The following is a 26,078-nucleotide window of genomic DNA, read 5'->3' as shown; positions in this document are numbered from 1 at the left end:
TGATTGAGGAGCCTTAAATATATTATTACTTTTCTTACTCCTTTTTTTTTTTTGGTTACAAGTAATTTTATTTTTACGGAACATTATTTTATAAAATTTTGCATTTAAAAGATGGAATAAAAACAAAGTTTTTTGAAACGAGGTGTCGCTGCATCAGATCTTCACCGATTATAGACGTTGGAGTCTTGGAACTCGTGCTTACACGCGCTATTGTCTCTTTGTATATTATTGTGTGACCACACGCGCTCAGAGTTTTTTTTTTTTTTTTCCTTTTCTATACTTAATTGTAGGAGTCATCATTTGACCCTTCAGCCCTAAGCCTGCCCGACCCAACCCTTGCATTAGGGTGGGCCAGCGCTGTCCTTTCTCAAATAGGGTAGGATATGGGTCATGCAAATGAAGTCTGGCCCGTTTGAGCCCGTTAGGGCTAAACTCGGCCCTCTAAACCCGTCCAACTAAGCTCTCTTAATTTTCTATTTTTTTAATATATTTCTTTTTTTTTCTGTAACATACAACTTATCTCTTTTTTTGTAATTGATTTCCTAAGCTTTATTTTCTTTAATTTTTGTTTTCTTTGTTGAATAACAATTAATTTTGGGAGATTTAGAGAGATAGTTACTTGAAAGGAAAATGATGGAAAATGTCACATTAGAATGTGAAATGATAAAAAGTCACCTAGTTTCCCTCTTGATAAAAAGGTCTATTATGAATTGTTAGTAATATTAATTTAGTCCTTATTAATAATGGAGTGATGTTAAGAAATGTCAGTTTTTAATTTTTTTGATTCCTATTCTGCCCTTAAAGCCTAATACATGCTTGGAGAAGCTCTGGGAGAGAATCTTAATATCTACTTCCTTCCTCGTGATCTTTCTTCTCTTTGCTCTCTGTTAATCTCACTGCATTATCTTCTATACTTTCCTCAGGTTGAACCAGAGATTGGAGATAAAATTACTCAGAGAAAAAAGTCACGATTCTTTTCTCTTTCGCTCTCTCGAGATCTCAAACAATTTTGATCGGTTTCTTTTACCGTGATCTGTCGAAACACGTCGTCGTCGGCGAGAATGGAAAGACTAACGTCTCTGGGAACGATGCCTTCGCCGCAATCTGCAACAAGTATGACCGATACGACATCTACAAGTAGAAAGACTCTAACGTTTCCGGTGCCGATGCCTTCGCTCGCCTCTACTCCGCCATTGAGTCCGACATTGAAGCTGCTCTTCAGGTTCAGTCTCTTTCTCAGTCTCTCTCGATTCTCTTAATTTGATCTCTGTTTGGTTTCCTGAAAAGTTCGTGAAGTTGAAACGCGATAATGTCATATCTGGACGTAGGTGGATGAAATTGAGTAGAATTTTAGTTATTATTTGGTCCTATTTTTCAAATTGAGACTGAAATTTGAGTAATCTTAATCTGCAGAAAGTGGAGCTTGCTTCAAAAGAAAAAAGTATGGCATTTGCAGGTGCTCTGACTGCCAAGATTCGTCGGACCAAGGCTCCATTGCTTGAAGAGGTTCCCAAGTTGCAGAGATTGGATGTAAAGAAGGTTGGCCTCCACTGTTTGAATCAATTCTATTTTCGTGCTTCTTCTGCATATATGTTAGAACTTGTTTAGTGCTGGAAGGTGATTTTGGATGGGTATTGATTGGACAAAAGATGATTGCTTTTGAAGACAATTCTTGGCAAGTAAAAGAATATACATATGCCTATTGATTTCTCCGCTTGTATGCATCACATATCTACATCCTGCTAATTAGCTCATGAATGGTGTGGCCTTCAATTTCTGATGGTCTCCATAGGAAATGGAATTTGTGAAATAACCTACCATGTTACCTACTCTGAAATAGATATATTATATATGAAAATCATGCTATAGCCAGCTATTTGGCAAGAAAGAAAACCTGAATATTCTTAGGCTACTTTTTTGCAGAAAACTCTTACTATGCGTATTTAAAGTGTCAAGTCATTTAAGTGATTAAATTAGGGGATTTATGTGCGAGACTTGTCTCTTTCTGTAATACAGTTTCAGTTTGCCAGAATACAAACTATTTGGTGAAAGGCAATGATACCCTAGATGGGACGCCAGTTGTATCTATGAATTATGACTCGAATTGGTATTAGCTTACATTTCTTGACATTCATCGAGATTCAAATGTGATCTATCTGGATAGCAGTTTAATATTTGAACTGTTCTGTAGGTTAGGTGTCCCCCAGATGTTGTGTTACTAAAAAGAAATATGCACGAGTGAGTGGTATATATCTTATGATCTCTCATGCCTCCTTGTAGTTCTGTTTGAAGTTGAGTCAAGACCTGCACATGTTAGGAAGAAGTATGAGTTACAAAGTTTTGAGTCAATGCCTCCTTTTAGTTTACTCTTTTACCTTTCTTTTGACTCATTTATTAAATGTTTTGACTTGCCGCCTTTGTTCTTGTTTCAGAAAAAAGTTGAATGCTAACTTAGTCTTTATCATTTACTTCAATGTGAGGATGAAGTTACAGTCAAACTTTAGTCTTGTTTTTGATTCATATTCGTTGTACAATTTTACAGAATTATTTGAATACTTTTATGAGGAAACCCACTCTTTTTTGGAATTTTGCATCAAAGATTGATGCCTTTCAGGTTTTGATCTGGGTTTATGTTTGTTAATGCTGCCTTACACTCCATTAGTTCCTACCTGTTATCCAAGTATACCCATATGTGTTTCTTCCTGTGAGAGTGAATCTTCTGGACCATAAATGCAATGAAGCCATATATCTTTCCTTTTAAATTTTCTGGAAATTTAGAAAGTTGTAGAGCTTCATCTAGTATGTAGCCCAAATAATAACTTTGTATTAAAACCCGCGTATGCAGTGCTAGATACACAGCCTTCTGTAGTTGGAACCTGGAAACTAATACTAGGGTGACTATAAGGGAATTGAGGGCTAACTGTGTGAATAGTATGATTTTCTACTAGTAGAAAATGATGTTCAGTTAGGTCTGGGTTACACTGAAATGCTCGTCATTTGCAGATGGTATATGTCAGAAATTGCTGGAGCTGAAACCAAGAATGCCTCGTGGAATTTTTTGTATAAATTGTATGATGCACAAATTGTTCTTTATCATTCAAGAGTACAACAAGATGTTGAAGCCAAGCCATGTGTCCCAATAGTTTATTAATAGATAAAATGTCGTTTTTCTTTACTGACTATAGAGCTCAATTTTGCATCTGGGTTTCTGTTTACTTTTCTCTACTTACTGTGCTTGCTTTTCATGGCAGATGTATTCTCCACAGATCAATGCTTGCTCGCACAACTAGTCTTTCTTATTTAATTATTTTATGATAGTTATGCGACTGTCAAAATACATGACTTTGACCTTGGATCATGCTCATTTGATCAGTTTGTAATAGAAATACCAGCTGATGTATTTGTTTTTGATAGTATACCAAACAACTGTCATCGCAACTTGGCTAGTGACATGATTAGTGACTTTATCGATGACTTGAGGTTAACAATAACTTGGCCAGTAACATAGCCAGTGACATGACCAGAAACTTGGCCAAGAATTGACAGCGACATGACTAGGAATTAACAGTGACATGGTTAAAGACGTGTATAACAGTAACTAGTAACTCGGCCAGCTAGTGATCTGGCAATTGAAGTCACAGGCCAAGTCAATGACAACGTCAGTGACATGATTAGGTACATGGTCAGTCACATACATTGTAAGTGACATGATCAGTTACATAATCAATTACATGGTCAGTTACATACATTGTAAGCGACATGGTCAGTTACATGATCAGTTACATAATCTGTGACATGAGGTTAACACAAGTTGCGAAGGATTTGGCATTTTCCAGTGACTTCTCTGGCCAATGACTTGTTTAGCGACCTAGCCAGTGACGTCACTGGCTAGTTTCATTATATGATCCTATAAAGTATGTATGTGAACTAGCAACACTTCCATTTTAGTAAAGCATACAACCTAAACAGCATCACACACATTCATTATCTCCATATAAATGGCTATGTTACTATTCATGTCACTGTATGAATTACTGGCCAAGTCATTAGCTAAGTCACTGTCAATCTCTGGCCAAGTCACAGTTACTTGGTTAGTGACATGGTCAGTTACTTAGTTAGTGACATGTGATTAACAGTGACTTGGCTATTAACTTGTGACTTGGCTACTGACAGTTATTTGATTAGTGACATGGTCAGTTACTTAGTTAGTGATATGTGATTAACAATGACTTGACTATTAACTTGTGACTTGGCTACTGACAGTTACTTGGTTAGTGACATGGTCAGTTACTTGGTTAGTGACATGGTCAGTTACTTAGTTAGTGACATGTGATTAACAGTGACTTGGCTGTTAACTTGTGACCTGACTACTGACAGTTACTTGGTTAGTGACATAGTCAGTTACTTGGTTAGTGACATGTGATTAACAGTTACTTGGCTGTTAACTTGTGACTTGGCTACTGACAGTTACTTGGTTAGTGACATGGTCAGTTACTTGGTTAGTGACATGTGATTAACAGTGACTTGGCTATTAACTTGTGACTTGGCTACTGACAGTTACTTGGTTAGTGACATGGTCAGTTACTTGGTTAGTGACATGTGATTAACAGTGACTTGGCTATTAACTTGTGACTTGGCTACTGACAAGTTACTTGGTTAGTGACATGGTCAGTTACTTAGTTAGTGACACGGTCATTTACTTAGTTAGTGACATGTGATTAACAGTGACTTGACTATTAACTTGTGACTTGGCTACTGACAGTTACTTGGTTAGTGACATGGTCAGTTACTTGGTTAGTGACATGTGATTAACAGTGACTTGGCTATTAACTTGTGACTTGGCTACTGACAGTTACTTGGTTAGTGACATGGTTAGTTACTTAGTTAGTGACATGGTCAGTTACTTGGTTAGTGACATGTGATTAACAGTGACAGTGACTTGGTAAATTCAAAAGATGCCTAAAACTCGAATTGACACAAAAGATATATAAAAATAATGTTGCATTAAGAAAAACTAAACATAATAGTGACACCATAAAAAGATATAAAAAAACTAATTGATTTAGTAAGCTAGAGTTTACAATTGGCCAAGTCACTATCCTAAGCCCTAAACAAATTTCTAAAATTTCGTATGTCCTTGCTACTCTTCTTCATATCCTTTTTCTTCCTCGTTGGAATTTTTGCTTCTTCTTCATAATCTTCTTTTTCACTTTCTTCCCTATGTTTTCTTTTACCCCGCCCTGTGTCTTCTGTTTGTATATCCTGTACAAAATTGTGAAAATAAGAAGATCATCAGTGACTTTAACAGTTACATGATCAGTGACATGGCCAGTCACATGGTCAGTAACTTGGCCAGTCACATGGTCAATGACTTGAGGTTAACACTGACCCGGCCAGTGACTTAGCCAGTGATCTGAATTGGATGTAACTGACATGAACATCTCAACTTATATGCATATTTCAGCATCAAACCTAGTATAGATTTAATGTCTACTCAGTGCATCAAAAAAGAAAAAAATGCAAAACAGGGGCTGGTTATGGCAAAGAGGGTTATTTGAAGGCATGGTCATTCAACATAGTCTTTCATCTTCAAGTGAGGGTCCGTGAAGTTTATTATCTATATGCATATTGTGTTATGCTGTCATATAATGGATAAACTAACTAATTGTACTTCCATCGCAAATGAGTATTAACACACAATACCATATGAAATGAAATCATGAAACAGCAACAAGATAAGATAGACACACACACACACACAAAAACAAAGCATAAACTACAAACTAACATAGCAATAGCCTCGCATGCTAAAGAACTTCTTGTCTTTCCTTTTTTCTCTGTTGTACCTTCTTCTGTTAGTATTTCGGCTGACAATAAGCAATTAATAGATCAGTAAGATAACTGAAAATAATGATATGGTAGAGAGAAGGTGTAGAGAGGACATCATGGGTTGCAGCACGCATTCTCGAATCTTCTCCAGAAACCAAAATGGATTGAGAAATTACCCAAAAGCTGTAATAAAGTGAAGATAAACTTCTGATTTAGCAAATAATCAGTTCTTGAATATAAACAAAACATAGACCAAGTTGGCACAATTAACCAATCCAAACCTCCAAAACTACCATGAACCACACTAACATACAGACCAAGATGCGACACTAGAAATTCAATAATTAAAGAAGGAGAAGAAAAAAAACTCCGAAAGAAAAGAGACCAGTCTAACCTCAAATGCATACTTTATAGGATGATATAAGCACAGTAGAAGAAATGGTGGTAGAATGGTCAATAACTTGGCCAATAACTTAGCCTGTGACTTGGTCAGCAACTTGGTCAGGGATTGACAGTGACATGGTCAGTGACTTTGTCGGTGACTTGAGGTTAATCACTTAGCGAACTTCATAAACTCACTTCTCAGTAACACACCCAAATACAAATTTACAAATTAAAATGATCAAAACGCCAACAAACAAGCCAACACTAATTGTAGTTAGCATGCTTCATGCAACTAAACAAGAGAACCACATACTTAATAGATCTAACTGAAATGATTATTTATATATTAGTACAAACTAATCAAACATATAAACTGGTAAAAGTTATCAAGAGTCTTGCATGCCTTACAACTAGAGCAGGTAGCACATAAAAATTAGAAATTTCCCCTTCATGCATAAACATGTCTTAATCAAAAGCAGAATATGGATTTATATGGGTCACTATTACATACGTACCAATGCGCTAGCTACAAAGTACAAACCATTGGATTTGGTAACTTTTTTTTACTAAAAATGACTTGTATTTCGCGAATGCATCAATTATATGGTTCAGGAGATACCAGTCAGAGACAAAAGATATCAATGGTGAAACATACCCAGTATTGTTCAAGCATGTTGAGAGAACATTGCAGCTGCACCATCAGTTATCCTTGATTCCAAACAACTTGAAAGTTCAAGACAACCTAGAGGCATCAAGTCATTCAATAATCTGCTACCAACAATAAGAAACTCCCACACACCAACATCACGTGAATTGAACCATTACGATCAGGAAAATGTCAGTAACACTGCTAAGGTTATGGAGCAAACTGTGCTTCTTGCTCCAATGCAAAAATAGCTCTGTATGAACATTACTTTCACCACATAAAACTGCATCCAACGAAAATATTGCAACACTTCAAATACACAATACCAAATTCTCAGGCATTCTCAATCTAATCAAACTAAACCAGTGCCCTATAACTGATTTTGCTCAATAATAGCAACACGGATAGAGATCAATTACCTGACCAATGCAGCCAAGAACCTCTTCTCTTTTCAGTCAAGACAAGAACTTACTTCAACTCATCTACACAACAAACCGAATCGACAATCATAAATGCCAAAAATCAATTTTACCACAACCAATACAAACAAGCTCCCCAAACAAGTTCAACAATAAATCAAAAACATCAAAATCAGGTCCAGACTGAACCAAAAGCAATCTCCGGATTAGAGAATCCTCCAATCATCGAAAAAAAACCCTAATTTCTTCATCTCGAAGCTGAAAAAAGATTCTGAAAACCCAAAAAGCTCCTCATGCAATTGATTCCTCAAACTCTAAAAAAAAAAAAAAAAAAAAAAAACGCAACCTCTATCAAATTCACGCTTCCACAAAAAACAAAAATCCAAAGACCAAAGAAACCAGGAGTAGAGCTCGAAAATCTTAAGAAAACGAGACAGGACCTGAGGAACTCCGAAGCAAGTCCCTGAAATCGGCGCCGCCGCTACCAGACCTTGATCATGGTGGATCTAGGCTCAAGCACGTCCCCGACGCGTGCGGTGCAGTCGCCGCAGTAGACGCACTAGGTGTGCTCCTTGAAGGTGCAGACGGAGGCGGGGCACAGAGAGAGAGAGATTGGTACGGGTCGAGAAGGCTTCAGATGGCATTGGATAACGTGAGGGAGGGAGAGGTGCCAGTGGCATCTTTAATAATTACGCTTAATTTTAGCGGCAGGACCTTAATTATCATGGGGACATTTGTGTTACCTGAATTATAATAAAGTACTTTAAAATGACTTTTTTTATCATTAGCCCTTAATTGAATATAACCACTTAACTAATCATTATAAATGTTATAACTTATAAGTGAATTCCAATATGTATATGTGTGTGTATTTATTAATTATGATCAATAAAAAACAATGAGTCTTGTCTTACCTATATAACCATTTAGCCACATTTTAAGAAAGAAAAAAATAATGTATTTCCTTTTGTTAAACAAATTAAGGCCCATTTCAGCTAGGGCTGTCAATTCCGACACGACCCGATAACACGACTCGAAACCCGCACGAAATAAAGCGGGTTGAACCCACACGATTAAAAAGCGGGTCAGCCATGGGTCAACCCGCCATGACCCATTTAAGAAATGGGTCGGCCACGGGTCAACCCGCCGACACGAAGTGAACCTGTATAACCCGATTATGCTATACTTTATCCTGAATTTTAGATGTTGAGAGTATTTGATCATAGGATTAGACAATTTGAAATATTTTGCTTTATAATTATTGGATTTAATTATTTATGAATTATATATAATTATTTATATTCTTCGTCTTGTAGAGTTTTTAGTGAATTTAATCAATTTATGCATTTTTTTAGTTAAATGGGTCGCATTGTTAACCCTTAAATGAGTCATTTTGTCAAACACGACACAACCTATTTATTAAATGGGTTAAGCGGGTTGGAAACGGATAACCTGTTTAATAAATAGGTTGGGTTTGGGTTTAAATTTTTGACACGATTATTAAATGGGTTGGGTTTGGGTTTGTATTTTGCGACACGACAAATACCTTGACCCGACACGACCCATTGACAGCCCTAATTTCAGCCTTATTTGGCTCTATTCGGAAGGCCGGGTTGGAGGCTCGGGTCTTTCGAGCATGTAAGGATTAGCATATTTAAGCCCTGACCCGACCCTACCCGACCCTAAATTTTGTTGACTTTGACTAGGCCCAACCCGGCCCGACCCTAAGCCCTAAAATTTAGGGTAGGGCCAGCCCTAGCTCGGCCCATGATGACCCTAAACATAATTGTTGGACATTATACGACACGATATACTAAAGTTCCTAATAGTCCTCATCATTTGGGCCGCAGATCAAATGGGCTGATGGAGACCACCAAGGCCCGACGGATAAAAGCCCCGCCCGGCTCTATGAGTAGAGGGTTGGGCTTGGTTTAGAGGTTTGAAGCCCGGTCTGGCCCGTCAAAGGCCCGTAAAAGCCAGCAAGGCCCAACGCATAAATACACTGCCTGTAGGCCCGCAAATTTAATGTTATATTACGTGTAGTTAACTATATAAAATATATATATATATATATATATATATAAATTATATATTAGACAATAAATGCATGTGTATACACACATACACACACAGAGGGCCCTTCTAGTGAGGGATCCCAAAAAAATAGATTTTAAGATATTGCTTATTAGACCCACTTTTCTATCACATATCCGCATCTCAACCGTTCAATTTTTAGATCTCTATAAGTAGATCATCTCCTCAAATTTCCAGTCAAACTGATAATCGTTAAGATATTCATAACTGCGATTTACAATTATGAACATGAACTGTTCAGGTTGGACAAATTCGGTTCGTCCATTGATTTAATCTAATTTGATACCTTAATAATCATTAATTTGGCTGAAAATTTGCATAAGTGATCTATATATTAGGACCTAAAAACTGAACTGTCGAGATGCCGAAATGCGATTGAAAAGTGGGTCCCACAAGATTACCTTAAAATAGTCAAAAAAATGGATTCCATAGTGGAAGGGCCCTGTATATTTTACACACACACGCACGCACATCCAATTTGAGGGATAAGATAGACGTTAGATCTGGGTGTAATGACCTACAACAGCTGAGATTATAGTTGAATGTTTTAACCCCTTTCTAACCCCAATTCGTGATCTTCCCTAAACCTATTACCACGAAACTGAACTGAATTCTTTCAATTTGGCACTCAAAAAAGAGCGAAGGGAAGTGAGAGAATCTCAAGAGCCAGCAAGAGAGAGAAAGAGAGGGAGAGAGAGTCAAAGAAATAAAGGTTTGTGGTATCCTTATCCTTATGTTTAATTTCTAAAACCAATCTAGTATGACTCTTCTTCTCTTATGGTATTTTTTTTCAATTATGTACAAGAGACCTCTGTTTTGAAGCTTGGTTGATGCCTAATTTTATGGGTTTATCCGTACTTGTTATTGTTTTATTCTAATTTATGTCATCAATTTTCACTCTTTATCTTTGATTGTATATTTGAAAAGAATTAAACTTTTGGAGTTTATATGGGAATTTGATTTGATTAATATGGAGGACTTGAAGGTTGAAAGTTGTAAATTCTTTCAATTCTTTGGCTTCTGTACGTCTTGGGGCAAGTTCTGTGCTATTAGTGCATTGTGGGGAAAAAGCCTCTTAAAATTATGATTAATTACACTGAGTTTTTGTAGAAATTTTTAGTTTTACTGTATGTGTTAGTTTCAAGGCTTTGCATTCATTCATTTAAAAATGGCTTTGCATTCATTCATTTAATAGAAATTTTTAGTTTTGCTGTACATCTTGTAGCATTCTGTTATTAATATTATCAATATCTTTTAGACATTACAAAGTTCTCAGAGGAGCTGAAGATATGGCAGCTAATGGGATGGTTGTACCTGCAGAAATGGAGACTAATGGGATGGTTGTACCTGTGAAAATGGAAACTCAACCTATTCAAGCTATCCCTCCATCACAAGAAAATGTCTCTACTTCAGCTTTCTATCTTCAAATAAGTAATGAGCTTGAACCCTTCAAAGTCAGGAATTTAAAACATGGGAAGAGGCACGTGATTTCAAACCAAATATGCATATGCAGTTGGGTTTGTTGTAAGAATTGGTTCTAGTAGGAGGAGCAGAGTGACTAATGAGTTTATAAGGAAAGAGTTTTTTTGCAATAGACAAGGAAATAGTCCGAGTGAATTGATTGGTAATGAGAAAAGGATTCGTGGTGTAGTAAGAGAGGACTATAAGGTAAGAATGATAGTTGTGAGAGTAAAATTAATTTGTTGGATTTGTAGTTAATATATTTGATGAATGTCACACTTATCCTATGACAAGTCCAAAAAGCGCCACTTGCTAAAGTCTAATCGTCGGCTTACTAGAACTCAGAGATCATTATGGCAACAACTATCCATGGTAAGCATACCCACATACCCAGCAATTTGACATTCTTGGAGTGCATGCAGGAGGATTTCAGTACATTGGTTGTACACAACAAGATTTGTACAATCTTGAAAGGGATAAACGTAAGGAGTCAAAAGAGCATAACAGAGAAATGTTGCATGACTATTTTCTACTAGAGTAAGAAAAAAGTTCCGGCTTTTGTTTCACAATAAAGGCAGATGCTGAAAATAAGATTACCCATTGTTTTTGGGCCGATGCAAGTTCGAGACAATCGTATAAGTTTTATGGTGATGTCATTATCTTTGACACTACATACCAAACCAATCGGTAAGTTTGATTTTTGCACCAGTGATGGGGATAAATAACCATGGTCAGACAATGATGTTTGGAGCTACATTCTTAAGTGACGAAACTACATATTTATTTGTGTGGTTGTTGAAAGAATTTTAAATGCCATGCCTGGTGGCGCTCCTAAAATGATTATTACTGATCAAGATCCAGCCATGAAAAAAATCTTTCTTCTAAAGATGCAACTCCTTATGAACAGTAACCATCTTTATGAATAGTGTAGTGACGACTTTGCCCTTATGTGTTTGAAAGAATTGCACAGCCCACTTGTAGGATTTATATGGCGCCGTGTTTTCGTTTTCTGTGTATCTTCTTCTCTTTTATCCACCAAACGACCGCTGTGGGGAGAGCGGTTAAGGTGTGTGAAGCTCTGTTTTGCCCAAAAGACTGAAATTGAACATTGAGAGAAAGAGAGAAGAAAGAAGAACATGAATAAAGGAGCTTGAAATTCTTCGCAGTTTGATAAGGTTGGTAATTCAATTTCATTTGTTTCCATAATTGGAAGAGCTGGAGTCATCTGATTGGCAATATATGAAATTGACAGGGGAAGAAGGTAGATATCTGAGAGAAAAGGAAGAGGGGGACGAGAAGTCAAAATCGGTAATTTTTTTTCTTTCCATAATCGCAAGTCTCCCAATTTTTTTTCCTTTGAGTTTTTTGGTTTCTTGTGTTTGCATGCTTCCTTACTGCTATACACCTTTTCTGAATGTTTCCTTTCTCAGAAGATAGAGAAATCAATTGCAGAAGGAGTCTATATTGTTCTTCTCGGTGTTTAAGTATATTTTTGTTCATGGGAATCCCATCGGTTGGCCAAAGTTATACTACGAGCATTAGCTTTGAATCATAAATTTAATTTCAATTTTGTTTACTGTTCTTTACATTCAGAAAGGGTGTATAGTAGTAAGGCTAGGTTTAGAAATATGATAGTTGTTCACTCTTCAGGATTCATTTAAGCTTGCCAATATGTTTGGAAAGATTTATTTTTGGCTGCTTCCTTTTGATGTCTAGGAAGTCGTCGTCTTTGTTTTGTGCTTGCTCAGTTCTTCTGAGCTCTAATTTTTCCTTTAACATCGTTTTAATTGCACCTTTTGTTGTCCATTAAACTCTCAGATGATTTATTGAGTCTTCAATCTAATCTTTTATTTTTAGCTGCTTCGAAGTACTCACTACACCAAAAAAGAAACAGACGACGGGTTTTTTTCGTTGTGTGATTTGGAGGCTCACCGTTGTGTATCGGAGCGTTGTCTGATTAAATTTTGCACAACGGTGGTGCACCGTTGTATGATATACAAACACACGACATATTTTTGTTATCAGCGTTGTGTCATCTCTCGACAGATGCCAAGCATAGCTGCCACGCAACATGGCGTGCATCTTTCATACAACAGAATTTGTTCCAAGCTGTTGTTGGAAACCCTTGTCAGACAATATTTTTTTCATTTCACCGTCGTCTGATATGCCGTCACACTTCAGTTGTACACTATGGTTGTTGTGTGAATTGGTCTTGGACAACATAATTAAGTTATTATCGTTGTGTGATTGTAAAATCAGAAGACATAATTTTTTTACAACCATTGTGTGATATGTAAAGAGTGCATCGAGTGAATGACCCAATTTTTGTATTCAGACAACGTTGGATTGCCACACTATAAAACTGTTGTACAATCATTTTCATTTGCTATATTTTGTGCATATATAGCTCCATTTTACCTAATGAACATTGATCAATTGGAAAGAAAACACATTGCAAATGTTCAAATGAGTAATCAAACCCATTCCATATATGTCAAATGTTAAAAGGGAGCATTTCCCAATCATCCAAGCAACCATTAATTGAAGAAAAGTATTCAAATGCATGGCCATCTACTTGGGGCATCAAAAGCTGATACAACTACGTTGTTCCAAATTAAACATGCCACATAGTGTGTGCAGTAACTTGGTTTCTACAGCCTACATATTGATACAAACTCTTGTCTTCCCACTATTCCCGGAACTTAGTCTGTGCAGCCATGGTGTCAAACCTATAAAGTTGAAGCGATTCTTGGTGAGTTAAATTTTGATTTGTTTAGCCATGGAATCAAATCTAGTTCCCCACCTGTCTTTATCCAGCATCAACTACATGCACCGTCCTTTACTTGAACAACATGATCTGCAAGCCATCAATGAAAGAAAAAATGAAGATACTTTGGCAAGGAAATCATACAAAATCAGCAAGACTTTTGCATAAACTGAGATTGTGAAATGAACATGATTCATGCAGTTATATATCATAAATCATAAAGGCAGATATAGCATTTAGAAACAGAACAACTCTCAAGCAAAAATCACATCTCAATTAATTATCATCTTCTGGTGGAATCATTTTCTGGTTCCTAATTCCTAAAACCTCCACATTTTCCAGAACCAAAGAGTTCAATATTTGAAATTTCACTCAACAAGTCGGACTTATTATTGCACTGGACACACTCAAACAGGACCAAATTAATCTGATAAAAGCACTAAAGTACTAAACTCATCAAGCATTGGCCATTACAAAAACTCAGGTAACTAAACCTCACATCATAAACCATGAACACAGCTAGAATCGTAAGCATGGCTATTCAACTACAAAAGCAAGAAATCAAAGTCCTGTTACATGAGAAAAGTGAAGAAGTCATGGAAGCAGCAAACCATGACTATAATCATCGTTTATCTGCTGAAAATTGAGTGTGCAAATGTTCCAAGACTCTAAATCACTACCAAGTTTCATAAACTTAGAGGGACCTAAAGAGAGGATTAACCAAAGCATCACAGACCCGTCACAGAAGGAGAACTATAGCTTAGAACAACAATAGAACAGAAAGTTACCATACCTTTTGACATAAACCATACTGTCATTCTTTTTTCTTACTCTGTTGTTTGCAAAATTGAAACTTAAAAATGTCATTTCAATGCACAAAATTGGGATAGAAAACATTGGGCTGAGTCAAATATTTAAATTTCCTATCGTGGCATTACTTCTAAGATACAGACATGGGAAGCCACTACTAAAAGAGAATTGAGGCAAGATTCTCCAATCCATTTCTGTACACATTTACCAAAAACCACTCAATAAAAAATACATAAACAAAAAGCTTCCATTAACAAGTTTGAGCATTTAATGGTTCCAGATTTTGCTGATTGTTTTTCTTATTGCAAGTAATCTAATTAAGAAGACAATGATTACACAATCAAAATACTATAGAAATAAAAAGCACATAGATGAAGAAGTCATTTTTTTTATTAAGAAATCACCTTAAAAAGCATGTATGGAGTTCCTGTTTCAATCTGGGATTTCAAAACCTCATACCAACGTTGTTGGGAAGATACAACTCTTTTGGCCTTACCCTGTGCAGCAATCAAGAATAAATATAAAGGTATTCATAACAAAAAGATGTTGAATGTTAATATCGAGCCTGGTATTACTCACTCTCATAACGAGTGCAAAGCTGTTCGAAGCTTTCATCCTACCAATCTCCCAGACCTGGACACTATTAGGACAAAAGAGTGACCACTTTTCATTATTTCCAACCCTTTTCATGAATAGATTAGGCACCCAAAGAGCATAGAAAAGATTACGAGCTCTGAGCTCTTCCTACAAGATAATAAATTCCAGGTAAATAGTCTGAAGCCTAAGTTGTTCATCTTAAGAGAAAATCAGGCATTCTTTTTATTACGGCAATTCTTCACCAAAAACATTATCAGTGGTGGATGTGTGCTTTCTTCGGTGGTGGCAATCAAAGCAATAAAAATATGGCATGATAATTAATTGATCTTTTGAAGTGGAAGACAACAACAAAAGCAATGTCCAGCAATATTAATTGTTTTTGCAAGTTGGTTTTGGTGCAAAGAAATATAATGCTATGTGCCCATCTCCCAACGGAGGAGGAAGAAAAAAAAAACACAGCAGAGGAGAGGATGCACAGAGCAGAAACACAGAGAAGAAGATCTGAAATAGCTTTGAATTTAAGCACACCATCAGCTTTGACAAAGTAATATTCTTTTCATGTTAAACCTAGCAAGGACAGAGAAATAGCTTCAAATTGAATTGTCATCCAATTTAAAAGTCTTTGGTTTCCTTGAAACTGCTATAATTCTCTGTTTATGCAGAAACCATTTGATTTTAGAAAGCAGGAACATATTTCTTGCAAGTACTTAATAGAGTGAAAATGCATCCCCAAGTCTCCTTTGCAATGAAAAACATATAAGCAAGGCAGAGTTCTAGATTTCTAAGCAACTATGTACAAATGCTAGTAAATCAAAAGAAAAAAAATAACACGACTACCTCAAAAGAAAAAAAATATAATGCAGCCTCCCACCTTTCGCCCATGATCACAAGCTTCTTTGCTATTCACAAGTACCTTTACTGCACATATATTTGATAAAATTAAACAAGTCAGAGCATCTCTTAAATAAAGTACCCCATTCTATCATACATTTATACCCAAGCTATACTAATTGATCATTCTCTAGCACCATTGACCTTGATTTAGAGAGTCCAGCAAAGACATTTTATATATGGTCAATACAACAAATTATGTCTATGGCCATCAGAAACCATAAGACATACAAATAGATAAGATGAGTATAATAAGTTCCATTGAATTACATTTAGTTCCTACACATGAACATAAGTTGACCTTAAATGCAAATCTAAAGCAAATTCCTTTCTCAAACCGTAGTTATAGTAATGTATGGCGTTATTGTTTCCCCTGCTGCACATAACCCCACTTGTGAAGACAAACCAAGACATCAACACGCCACCCAATTCATAAGCTTCAAATGCTTGGCAAAGCCTTCTTCTCTCCTCTAAAATAAGAGGGACATAAAACTATCAACCTCTACTTTTAGAAAAGAAAGGCATTGCTAATGAAAAGCACATGAAGCACTGATTTTGATCAGTGTCTTAATTCTGGAGAAGGAAAAACGCAACCCCCAAGTCTCACTTTGGTGTGGTTAAAACAAGGGAAAAAAATATAAACAGTACTCCAACTATGACCCATTCTAAATTTTCATACCTAACTTTCCGAAACTATCACAATGGTACCCCAAATAGCTAGCACGACTCAATATACGTACCTGCCGTCCATGACGGAGTTAACACGTATGCCACGTGGTGTATTTGATGGGGTAGTTCGGTCATTTACTTACCGAAGCCCTATTCTTCGGTATTAAAGCTGAGGGACGCCGTTTTTTACTCTCACTTTACTCTCTCTCCACAGCTGCGGTCTGTGTGAGATAGTGAAAGCTCAAAGAATCTAGGTGAAAATCTGAGAATCCAAGTGAAAAGCAACCTCAGTCAAACCGTTTTGATTCCAAAATGACAGATTCGTTGACTATGGCCAATTATTGGCGCTATTTTAGGCTGGATGGTGAGCCACACGTATATGGAGGTAAGAAATTATTCCTTTCGATGCCTTTGTTTGTCTTTTAGAGTTTGTGGTCCACAAATATTGTTTGTTTATGCCTTTTGGAGTTGTCCATTTTAGGGATTATATTTGTCGGCACTTTGGTTTTTTAATAAAGAGGGTTAGGCTTTGAGTTGGTTGAGATCCAATTAAATTTGGGGTTACTGGGTTGGTGTTGTTATTAAATTTGTTTCCAATCTGGAAGTGTGTTCATTATGTGGGGAGGATAATATTTAAAAACATAAAGAATGATTAAAAATAGAAACTGAAACCCAGTTAATGCTCCCTGCTCCCTTAATGCTTGGTTTGCTTTAGGGTTAGATGGGGGCTAGTTTTCCAAGTACCTAAAAAATATTGAACGCGCCCCATGCGCGAGAGGGAAAAAAGAAGGAAGGAAATCCGGAGTGCTTTCTCTCTCGGCCGAACGCCGACAGATCCTCTGTCTCTGCTGTCCGGTCCAGGAGGGGGGGGGGGGTTGTTGCTAAACTGTGGAGGGGTGCCAAGGTTGCGGCGTAGCTCTGGGTAGGTGGCTGGGATGTTGTGCCTATTTTGGCTGATCGATCTCGATCGGCCATCTCAGTTCGTGGGTGTCGATCGCGGTGGTGCATCGGCGGTTCTCGGGGATCTGGAGGTGGCTTCTTACGCCTGTGCCCCTGCGTGTTGGGCTGTGGATGTTTGGATCTGGTGGTGGCGGTTCCGATCCCGTTGGGATCTGGCTCGATCTCTGTGTTGGATCTGCTGGGGGTCTTTAGCATGGTGCAGGGGGGTCTTGCGGCGTGTCATGGTGGTGCTGCGACGGAGGTTTTCAGGGTGGCACTATTTTGACGCGTGGTGAGGGCGTGGTGGCGTTCGTGTTTTTGTGTCCATGGTTGGTTTTTTGTTGGCTTTTCCATGGTTGTTTTTTGTTCGTGAGGGCGTGGTGGCGTTCGTGTTTTTGTGTCCATGGTGTTTTCGTGTTTTTTGGGCTTTTTCCAGGGTTGTTTTTGTGTCCTGTCGTTGGTTTTTTGTTGGTTGTTTTGTTGGAAATAAGTCCTTCCTCTGTGAGGGAGGGTTTGGTTGCTTCTGGATAGTGTCGATGCCATTTTTTGGTATTATGGTTCTGGTATGTTTTGATAGTTGTTTTTTTTTCCTGGTAAAAATTGTCCTTTTAGTTTGCTGACATTGAGAATGGAAATTGTTGATTCAATGTCTTTTGGCCCATGTGTTTTCTGTATATGTTGTTAGTGACATTTATTATTGCTGCAATGTAGGTGATGAATTATTCACTGTGTGTATACATCATGGAGGCCGGTTTTATTCAAGGAATGGAGTGAATAAGGCTTACAAAGGAGGGGAAACAGTGTATGTTGATGGGGTAGATAAAGACAAATTATCTGTTACAGGATTCAATTACTGGGCACATGATCTGGGATATTTAGGAGGGCCAATTGCTTACTGGTTTAGGATACCAGGAAGCGAAAGTGGGACTGGTTATTTGCCAATAGTGACTGATGCAGACTGTATGGACATGGTCCAGTTCATACCTAAGGTTGGGAAGTTAATTCATGTATACATTGTTTGCTCAGTTGGAAGAATGTATTTGCAAGATTGGGAGTTAGATCACTATGATGATGAAATTGATCATTTGTCCTACGTTGGACATGCCATTGATGACTTGTGGTTGGAAGATGATGCACCAGAAGATGTGGAAGAGGATGCTCAAAAAGCTGAAGATGTTCAACAGGAGGCCCAGGTGACTTCTGAAGATGAGTATATGCCAGAAGAGGTGATACTTGTGCCACAGACCCAGCCAGTTGGAAATAGGCATAATGGGCTTGGCCCACAGGAAAGACAAAGAAGAGGCCCACCTTGTAGGCATGCTTCCACTTCACGGAATAAGGGTGATAAAGGGAAGGAGAAAGTTGTTGAGCAAGAGGTGGAAAGTCCAAAGAAGAAGCGGGGCAGGCCAAAGAAGGACTTGAAGAGGAGGTATTCGACTAGGAGCAGTGGTGAGGGGTGTTCCCGACCAGTGACTTATTCTGAAAGTGATGACAGTGATGATTCAGACGATCCAAATTATGAGGGGATTGTAGACAGTGATTTTGAGTTGGATGATGCAGATGATGAGGTGGAGTTTCATACGCATGTTGATGGTGATCCTAGCAATGTCGAGGAATGGGAAGAAATTGGATTCAATGGAACAATCTCGGATGAGGATGGGACTGCTTCTGATGGCTTTCCCAGTCTGCATGGTTCTTCAGATGAAAGTGGGGAGGATATTGGGATGTTTCCTGTGAAGGGTAAGAAGAGGTTTTCTAATTGGAAGGAGTTCAATCAGTTTGCTGACATGAAGAATCCTACATTTGAGCTAGGTATGATCTTTCCTAGCTCCACAGTGTTCAAGAAAGCCATGAGGAAGCATGCAGTTCTTACAAAGAAGGAACTGAGGTTTCAGAAGAATACAAGGCATAAGGTAAAGGTGGTATGTATTACAAGTCCAGGGTGTCCATTCACAGTTTATGCATCTACTCCAGATAAAGAGAACCCAAACATTCAGATCAAGACCTTCAGACCAGTGCACAAGTGCTCAAGTGTAGAGGGAAAGGTGTATCACTGTCATGCTCCCTTTATTGCTGATGAGTATGCTAATTTTTTCATGAATGATCCCAATTGGACTAGGGAAGGGGTCCAGAATGCAGTTGGAAAAGATTTTGGAATGGATATAGGGTATCAAATGGCTTATAGAGCTAAGAGGAGGGCAGTTAAGTTAGCTCAAGGGAGTCATGAGGATCAGTATAATCTGCTTGAGAGCTATGCACATGAATTGAAAAAGAAAAACCCGGGTACCTCTGTATGGATTCAAACAGAGCTAGATGAAGATCTGACACGGTTTAAGAGGATTTATATCTGCTTAGAGCCTTTGAAGATTGGTTGGAGGGCAGGTTGTAGGCCAATCATAGGGCTGGATGGGTGTCACCTTAAGGGTGTTCACAAGGGGCACTTGCTGACAGCTGTAGGTATTGATGGGAATAATGGAATTTATCCCATTGCTTGGGCAATAGTGGAGTCTGAATGTAGAGATAGCTGGACATGGTTTTTGGAGTTACTGAGAGTGGATCTTCAAATATACCACAGTGTGCATTATGCTTTCATTTCTGATAAACAGAAAGGTCTAGAGCAAGCTATCAAGGACCTGTTCCCATTCTCTGAACACAGACATTGTGTTCGACACCTCCACAATAATTTCAAAGGTGATGGCTTTGGTGGTTTGGAGCTGAAACAAAAATTATGGGCTGTTGCAAGAGCATGTACAATGAGGCAGTATGAGCATGCAATGGAAGAGCTGAAGAAATCTTCTGTTGGGGCATGGGGCTGGTGCATGGATAGACCAGCAAAACATTGGTCTAAGTCACACTTTAAGGATACATTCAAGTGTGACATACTTCTTAACAACCACAGTGAGTCATTTAATAAGAGTTTGCTGCAAGCTAGGAAGAAGCCTATTCTGGGGTGTTTGGAGGATATCAGGACAAGTGCAATGGTTAGAGTATGTAACAGGAGAAACTCAGGGCATAATTGGAAGTGTAGGGTTGGACCTAGGGTTGAAAAGTTGTTGAAGAAGAATGCTGAGTGGAGCCATGAATACAGGGCTCTTCAATCAAGTGAGATGAGGTTTGAAATTCAGGGAAGAGGAGTTGGTTGTGCATCTGGTGTCATTACTCAGCACTCAGTGCAATTGGACAAGAAGAGCTGCAGTTGTAGAAGATGGGATGTCAGTGGACTCCCTTGTGGTCATGCCATTGCAGCCATTTATTCAAAGGGCTGGTCACCAGATGAGTTTGTAGATGATCACTATAGGATGGAGAAATACCTTGAGGCTTATGAGCAAGTAATCAACCCCATTGCTGGTATCAGTGAATGGGAGATCATCCACAGGCCTATTGCAGCACCCTTATATAGGGCACAACCTGGAAGGCCCAAACTGAAAAGAAACAAAGAGCCAGGTAAACATTGAATCCTAATTACACCTTCATAGTCTTTTTTTTTTTGTCAAAACTTTATGATAATTGCTGTTACTTTAACCCGACATATTTATGCAGGAGAAGAACCACCAGCTGCTGGTACTGAAAAGCTCTCAAGGAGTTTTTATTCGCAGGTCAAGTGTGGGAGATGCCATAAAAAAGGACACAATGTTAGGACCTGTTTGAGGAGAAATCAGGTTTAAAATATGCATTCGGAAACTTCTTTTTCGACAATTATGTAACTGATTTTATGGACTAATAGGAGCTAAGAGAATGAATGTGAAAATTATATGCCTCAGGAGAATGCTGAAAATGAGCTGCCTACAGAAGATGGTGCAAATGTTCTGCCACCAGAAGATGGTGCAAATGTGCAGCAACAGCCTGAACATGAAAATGTTCAAGTTCCAGATAATGCAGAGGTGCCCCAAGTCATTCATCAGCAACCACAACTCATTTCTGATAATTTAAGTCAGAATGTCACAATTGATGTGGATGTTGTCATTGGAATGCAGTCACAGACTTCAACCAATATTGTTCATCAACCACAGGTATGGTTTTTTTTTTTTCCAGATTTGTTGGACAAGTGAATGGTAAAAAGCTTTAGTTTTTATTGGTTTAGTGAATGGTTATGTAACGGTTGTGGAAATGCTGTTTTCTTTATAATCTACAGCCACAAGGTTCCTCCAATCCTGTATTCTCAAGCAGGAGATTCAAGTCACCAGCAAGAAGGATCAAACCAGGAAAGAAGCTTGCAGAAGGTTCTACTTCAGCCACAAACTCTGGGACGGATTCAACAAGGCCCTCATGGAAGTATTGAGTCAAGGGCAATTGATCACTATAGCCTGCATTAACATGTGTTTTTTATGTGTCCAGAACTTGTTCTAGTTGAATAGCCTACTGTTATTTTGGCATTTTCTTTTGATGTTGAGAAAAAATGCCTTAGTTATTGCTTCTTCTAAGCATTTTGATGTAACAGTATGGATGTTGTAGCGAAAAATGTTTGAGACTTAATGCAGGTTTATTTTGTAGCCCGTTCTAATTTACCATGTTCAATTGATCTGGGTTTCAATGAGTTCCTGCAAAAATTGCCAAAAATGCCTCTTTTGGTATTGCCTCTTTCTGTATGGTTGATTTGGTGTGCTAGAAAAAACTAGGGAAATCTTTGAAACAAAGAATAATTTGTTTTTTTGGCGGGAAATTGCTCTGTTACGGAGTTGTATAGACCAAGTTGGCGCCAAATACAACTTGGTCGAATTTACCCCTACAAATACGCCACGTGGCATACGATTTAACGCCGTCATGGACGGCGGGTACGAATGTTGGGTCGGGCTGGCTATTTGAGGTACCATTGTGATAGTTTCAAAAAGTTGGGTATGAAAATTTAGAATGAGCCATAGTTGGAGTACTGTTTATATTTTTTTCCCTTAAAACAAATTGAATCATCATCGAGCAATGGATTCCAACCAATGTTCTTAGATAAGCATAACCAGACAGAAAGCCTAGAAAATAAAATCATACTGGAATTGAAAAGTACCATGATTTAGAGCAATTAATTATACCCCCAAGTCTCCTTTCCATCTTCTTATTCGTCTGAAATCCAGCAAATAAACAAGCTCAATACCCTTGAAAATCAACCGCATATCTGTAATTTAAACAAACCGAAACACATAGAGAAAGAGAAGGAAACGGGTACCGATTAGTGAGCAGATTCGACTAGGTGAGAGCCAACAAGGTTGCTCTTGGTGCTGTTAAGATCAAAATAGAACATATCATTTTGGGACCCCCGATGACAATGAACAAAGACAATGAATAAGAGCAATGAAATCTCAAATTTAACTCACCAATCGAAAGGAATTGAGCAACAATCCCTAAACCCGTGAAACCCCTTTCCTCCTCCTTCAACTCGAACCCAACTCAAACCCCTTTTCAGCATAATGGAAAACCCCCCAAAATCGAACCCAACGTGAACCCAACGTAAAGCAAATAGCGACAGGAGCATTTCAGGACAATGGGTCGAGCAAGACCTATGCCAAATTCCATGAAACCAGCCTTCAAACCTCCAGAAATCACCAGAATTGAACCCTCATCTGCATCAAGAACCTCGTCTGCCAAAAGAACCAAAGACACAACAACTGGATAAACCAGATGAAAGAAGTCCGGAAAAACAGGATGAAGGTGAAATCGAAGAGATAGGCACCCGAAGGTACACAGAATCTTGTTGCATCACCCCGTGCGATAGTGAGAAAATCCCACTTAGAGAGTGGCTCTGAAGAACCGATGAACCAAACCAAGCAGAACAGAGGGAGATGAAAAGGATGGAAACCATTGAATCGGGAAGTGTGAAATCGGAAACACAGAAACCAGGGCAAGACCAGAACGGAGACGAACTCCGAACTACAAAGCCACCAAAGACAGCAGACATGGAGAAACCAGTTGAAAGAAAAGCAAGACGGAAAATAAAACCAACAAAAACAGAAAAGAAAGCTAGATCTATGGCCCCCCCCCCCACTCTCAAGCTAAGGATCCAGATAAAAGATCGAGGAAGAAGGAGAACTGGGCGGTGGGTTGTTTTCAGAGAGAGAAAGGTTTCCTTACGGTCTGGGAGAGTAGGTGTGCCCTCAAGTTGTCTGAGGCATTTAGCATCAACTTTTTTTTTTCCCCTTATTACTCAGACAACGTATAGATACATTTACGTTGTCTGAATTGCTAATAGCTAAGAGAACGAAAGATGAAAATTTCCCGCCTATGCAATCAAAATTTCAATTTTGGCGCTTAAGCTAGGCATTTCTCATTCACACAACAGAAATAGTTCACTATATTGTAGGAACTTGCAAGCATGACAAACATTGAAGCCGAATTTGCGCATTTTGGGAGGGAATGAATGCCATTTTGGAGACTTCTCCAAATTTTGCCACTCATTTGCACAACGGCACATTAAAAACCATTGTATGATGATTTGCAAGTATACTCCTACAACACAAGTAACTAAACTGTTGTACAATTTAGTGGCATCTAGGGTACAATTTGGAGCCAAATTTGATTCCATCTAGGAGGGAAATTTGCCGCAACTTTTTTTTTTATTCACACAACAGATTATTCTTGTAACCGTTGTGCAATGACCTTCTAGATAAAAACTTCAAAATTTTAACCACCTTATACAACGTAAGTCTAGTAAACATGTTGTCTGATGCACTTTCCTTCATCACACAACACTATTTTTTTTTTCGTTGTGCAAAAAGTGTCGTCTGTTTCGTTTTTTGGTGTAGTGACTGCTTTTTCTGGAAACAATTCCATATTATCTTGTTTGTCTGGTGACTCTTTTTGTGTAATATCCATACAACTCCTTTCACCAATAGAGAAGTTTCATTAATGAAAGGAACTGTAGCGCATCAGCCAACTTAAATATCATTTTATCCTGCTTTATGTGTATTTGATAATGGCACTTTATATCATGTTCTTTGCACCCTATGTGAAACGTTATGCATCTCAAGAGTTGGCCACAGTTTGAGTGATGCTTTGATTCATTGTAGTAGGGAAATCCTTGATTTGATTCATAACTTGTTTGTGAAAATGTTAAAGTGATATATGTGATGATTCTACCTGTAAATATATTCTTAGAACATGCCTCTTCTAATAAAATGTTGATTGAGGAAAACCATTAGTTTAATTGAGCACATCTAGGCTTTACAAATAAGCAATGCACATGACCTGTTTGTGAAATGTCAAAATCAGATATGTGATGTGTTGCGGCTAAAATAGCCTCACAATTTAACCTTGCAAAATGTAGTTGTCAGTATAGGATAAGTAGGGATCGTTCAGTCCGGGGATTGTAGGGTACACCTACACAAAAAGGTCAATTAACAAATAAAAGAATAAAATTGGGGGTTTTCAATTTTGGATCCTAATCTACTTAAAATAAAAACGAAACAAATAAAACTATATACAATGATCGACTTCCCTAACCTAGACCAATACCACTCGGAAATTACTAAGTGTAAAAACAGAAAATTCATTTCAACATGCTACAAAAATGTGCCCATCTTTAATGCCTAGATAAGAGCTCAAATGAAAAGCCTCAGCGGATCAATCCACTTATCTGATTCATTCTAATGTAGGCTTGGATCGGAAAAGTCCTTACCAAACCTAATACTACTAATTTTCGAAAACACTCAGCGTAATTCTCTTAACTAGTAGTATTATCTAACCCTCGAATCAACTCACACGTGTAAATTAACCATTAGACATAGAATTTAACACGTAATTTCCATAATCGTTTAACCATTGAACATAGTTTTTACCACTCATTAGAACTAATTGCTACTTGTTTAACTTAGCGCCTTAACAAATAACAATTACTCTTGGCAAATTAAGAAAACACACAAGAACTCTCACCGTTATTCTAGCATGCAAACTTATGAACCTAACTCTGAAAATTACCTAAACACGTAAAAGGGCACAAGATTGTAACATGCATCATAAAAGAATTCTCAAAATTAACTCAATAATAAACTAAAAATCTCAAAAATATTAATAAAAATATTCTGAAAAAGTCATGTCTCCAATTACACAACTCGCAAATCCATACACACAAAACCGAAACAAAAATTGTAAATAGAGTCATAGTTACACTTTGAAGCTTTCCTCAGTGGCTTAGAAACACGGTGATGAACTTGTCTCTGCTATGGTGGTGGAGCATCCTTGACTCAGCGCCTAAGAGCTTTGTAGATTGATGGATGGATGGTGTCACGGTCTTGTAGGTGATGAAAGTTTAAGAAGTGAATTGGGCAGAGTCTCGGAAAAGTTTTTGGCTAGGAAGTGATAGGCAATGAATTATCTTGGCTAGGAAGTGATAGGCAATGAATTATCTTACCTGGGAAGTGATGCTAATTCTGTTCTGGACGTTGCCTATTTATAGGGGAGCATTGGTTGGCTTTTGTTGATCATACCCTTCATCATTGGACGGATGAGATTGCATCATAATTCCTTTAATTTTCCAACTGAAACATCTCCTTTAAGGCCTTAACTCCTCTCATAATGGGGCAATTCCTTTAATTGCTAAGCTGAAACATCTTTCTCTTATTTATTTTCCAGTTGAAACATCTTTTTCTTT

General features: G+C 38.0%; 1 protein-coding gene and 3 long non-coding RNA genes across 7 annotated transcripts; 2 read left to right on the top strand and 2 right to left on the bottom strand.

Moving 5' to 3' along the window:
• Positions 1 to 4,984: 4,984 nt before the first annotated feature.
• On the bottom strand, positions 4,985 to 7,956 carry LOC112192752. 3 transcript variants are annotated; one of them, XR_005808389.1, is made up of 3 exons: positions 7,279 to 7,956; positions 5,789 to 7,142; positions 4,985 to 5,262 (listed from the first exon to the last, which is right to left on the bottom strand). It is a non-coding gene; the product is annotated as an uncharacterized LOC112192752 (long non-coding RNA). The 3 variants fall into 3 exon arrangements; XR_002933590.2 differs by having other exon boundaries at positions 4,985 to 7,142; positions 7,279 to 7,592; positions 7,719 to 7,950; XR_005808388.1 differs by having other exon boundaries at positions 4,985 to 7,142; positions 7,279 to 7,950.
• Positions 7,957 to 11,870: 3,914 nt separating this feature from the next.
• Positions 11,871 to 13,066, top strand: LOC121052198. The gene is made up of 3 exons (XR_005808391.1): positions 11,871 to 12,008; positions 12,086 to 12,141; positions 12,691 to 13,066. It is a non-coding gene; the product is annotated as an uncharacterized LOC121052198 (long non-coding RNA).
• Positions 13,067 to 13,323: 257 nt separating this feature from the next.
• On the bottom strand, positions 13,324 to 15,235 carry LOC112192751. The gene is made up of 3 exons (XR_005808390.1): positions 14,990 to 15,235; positions 14,815 to 14,907; positions 13,324 to 13,690 (listed from the first exon to the last, which is right to left on the bottom strand). It is a non-coding gene; the product is annotated as an uncharacterized LOC112192751 (long non-coding RNA).
• Positions 15,236 to 17,444: 2,209 nt separating this feature from the next.
• On the top strand, positions 17,445 to 21,832 carry LOC112192744. Of its 2 annotated transcripts, none has more exons than XM_040516546.1 (5): positions 17,445 to 17,798; positions 18,218 to 20,950; positions 21,047 to 21,165; positions 21,268 to 21,516; positions 21,639 to 21,832. In XM_040516546.1, the coding sequence occupies exons 2-5, from the start codon at positions 18,469 to 18,471 to the stop codon at positions 21,783 to 21,785; spliced, it is 2,997 nt and encodes a 998-aa protein (XP_040372480.1). In that variant the 5' UTR covers positions 17,445 to 17,798; positions 18,218 to 18,468; the 3' UTR covers positions 21,786 to 21,832. The 2 variants fall into 2 exon arrangements, with proteins under 2 accessions (XP_040372480.1, XP_040372479.1); XM_040516545.1 differs by having other exon boundaries at positions 17,445 to 17,835.
• The last annotated feature ends 4,246 nt before the right edge of the window (positions 21,833 to 26,078 follow it).

Source organism: Rosa chinensis, chromosome 3 (genome assembly GCF_002994745.2).
Source record: "Rosa chinensis cultivar Old Blush chromosome 3, RchiOBHm-V2, whole genome shotgun sequence".
In the NCBI taxonomy this organism is placed as follows: domain Eukaryota; kingdom Viridiplantae; phylum Streptophyta; class Magnoliopsida; order Rosales; family Rosaceae; genus Rosa; species Rosa chinensis.
This window is presented reverse-complemented; position numbering and strand designations above follow the sequence as displayed.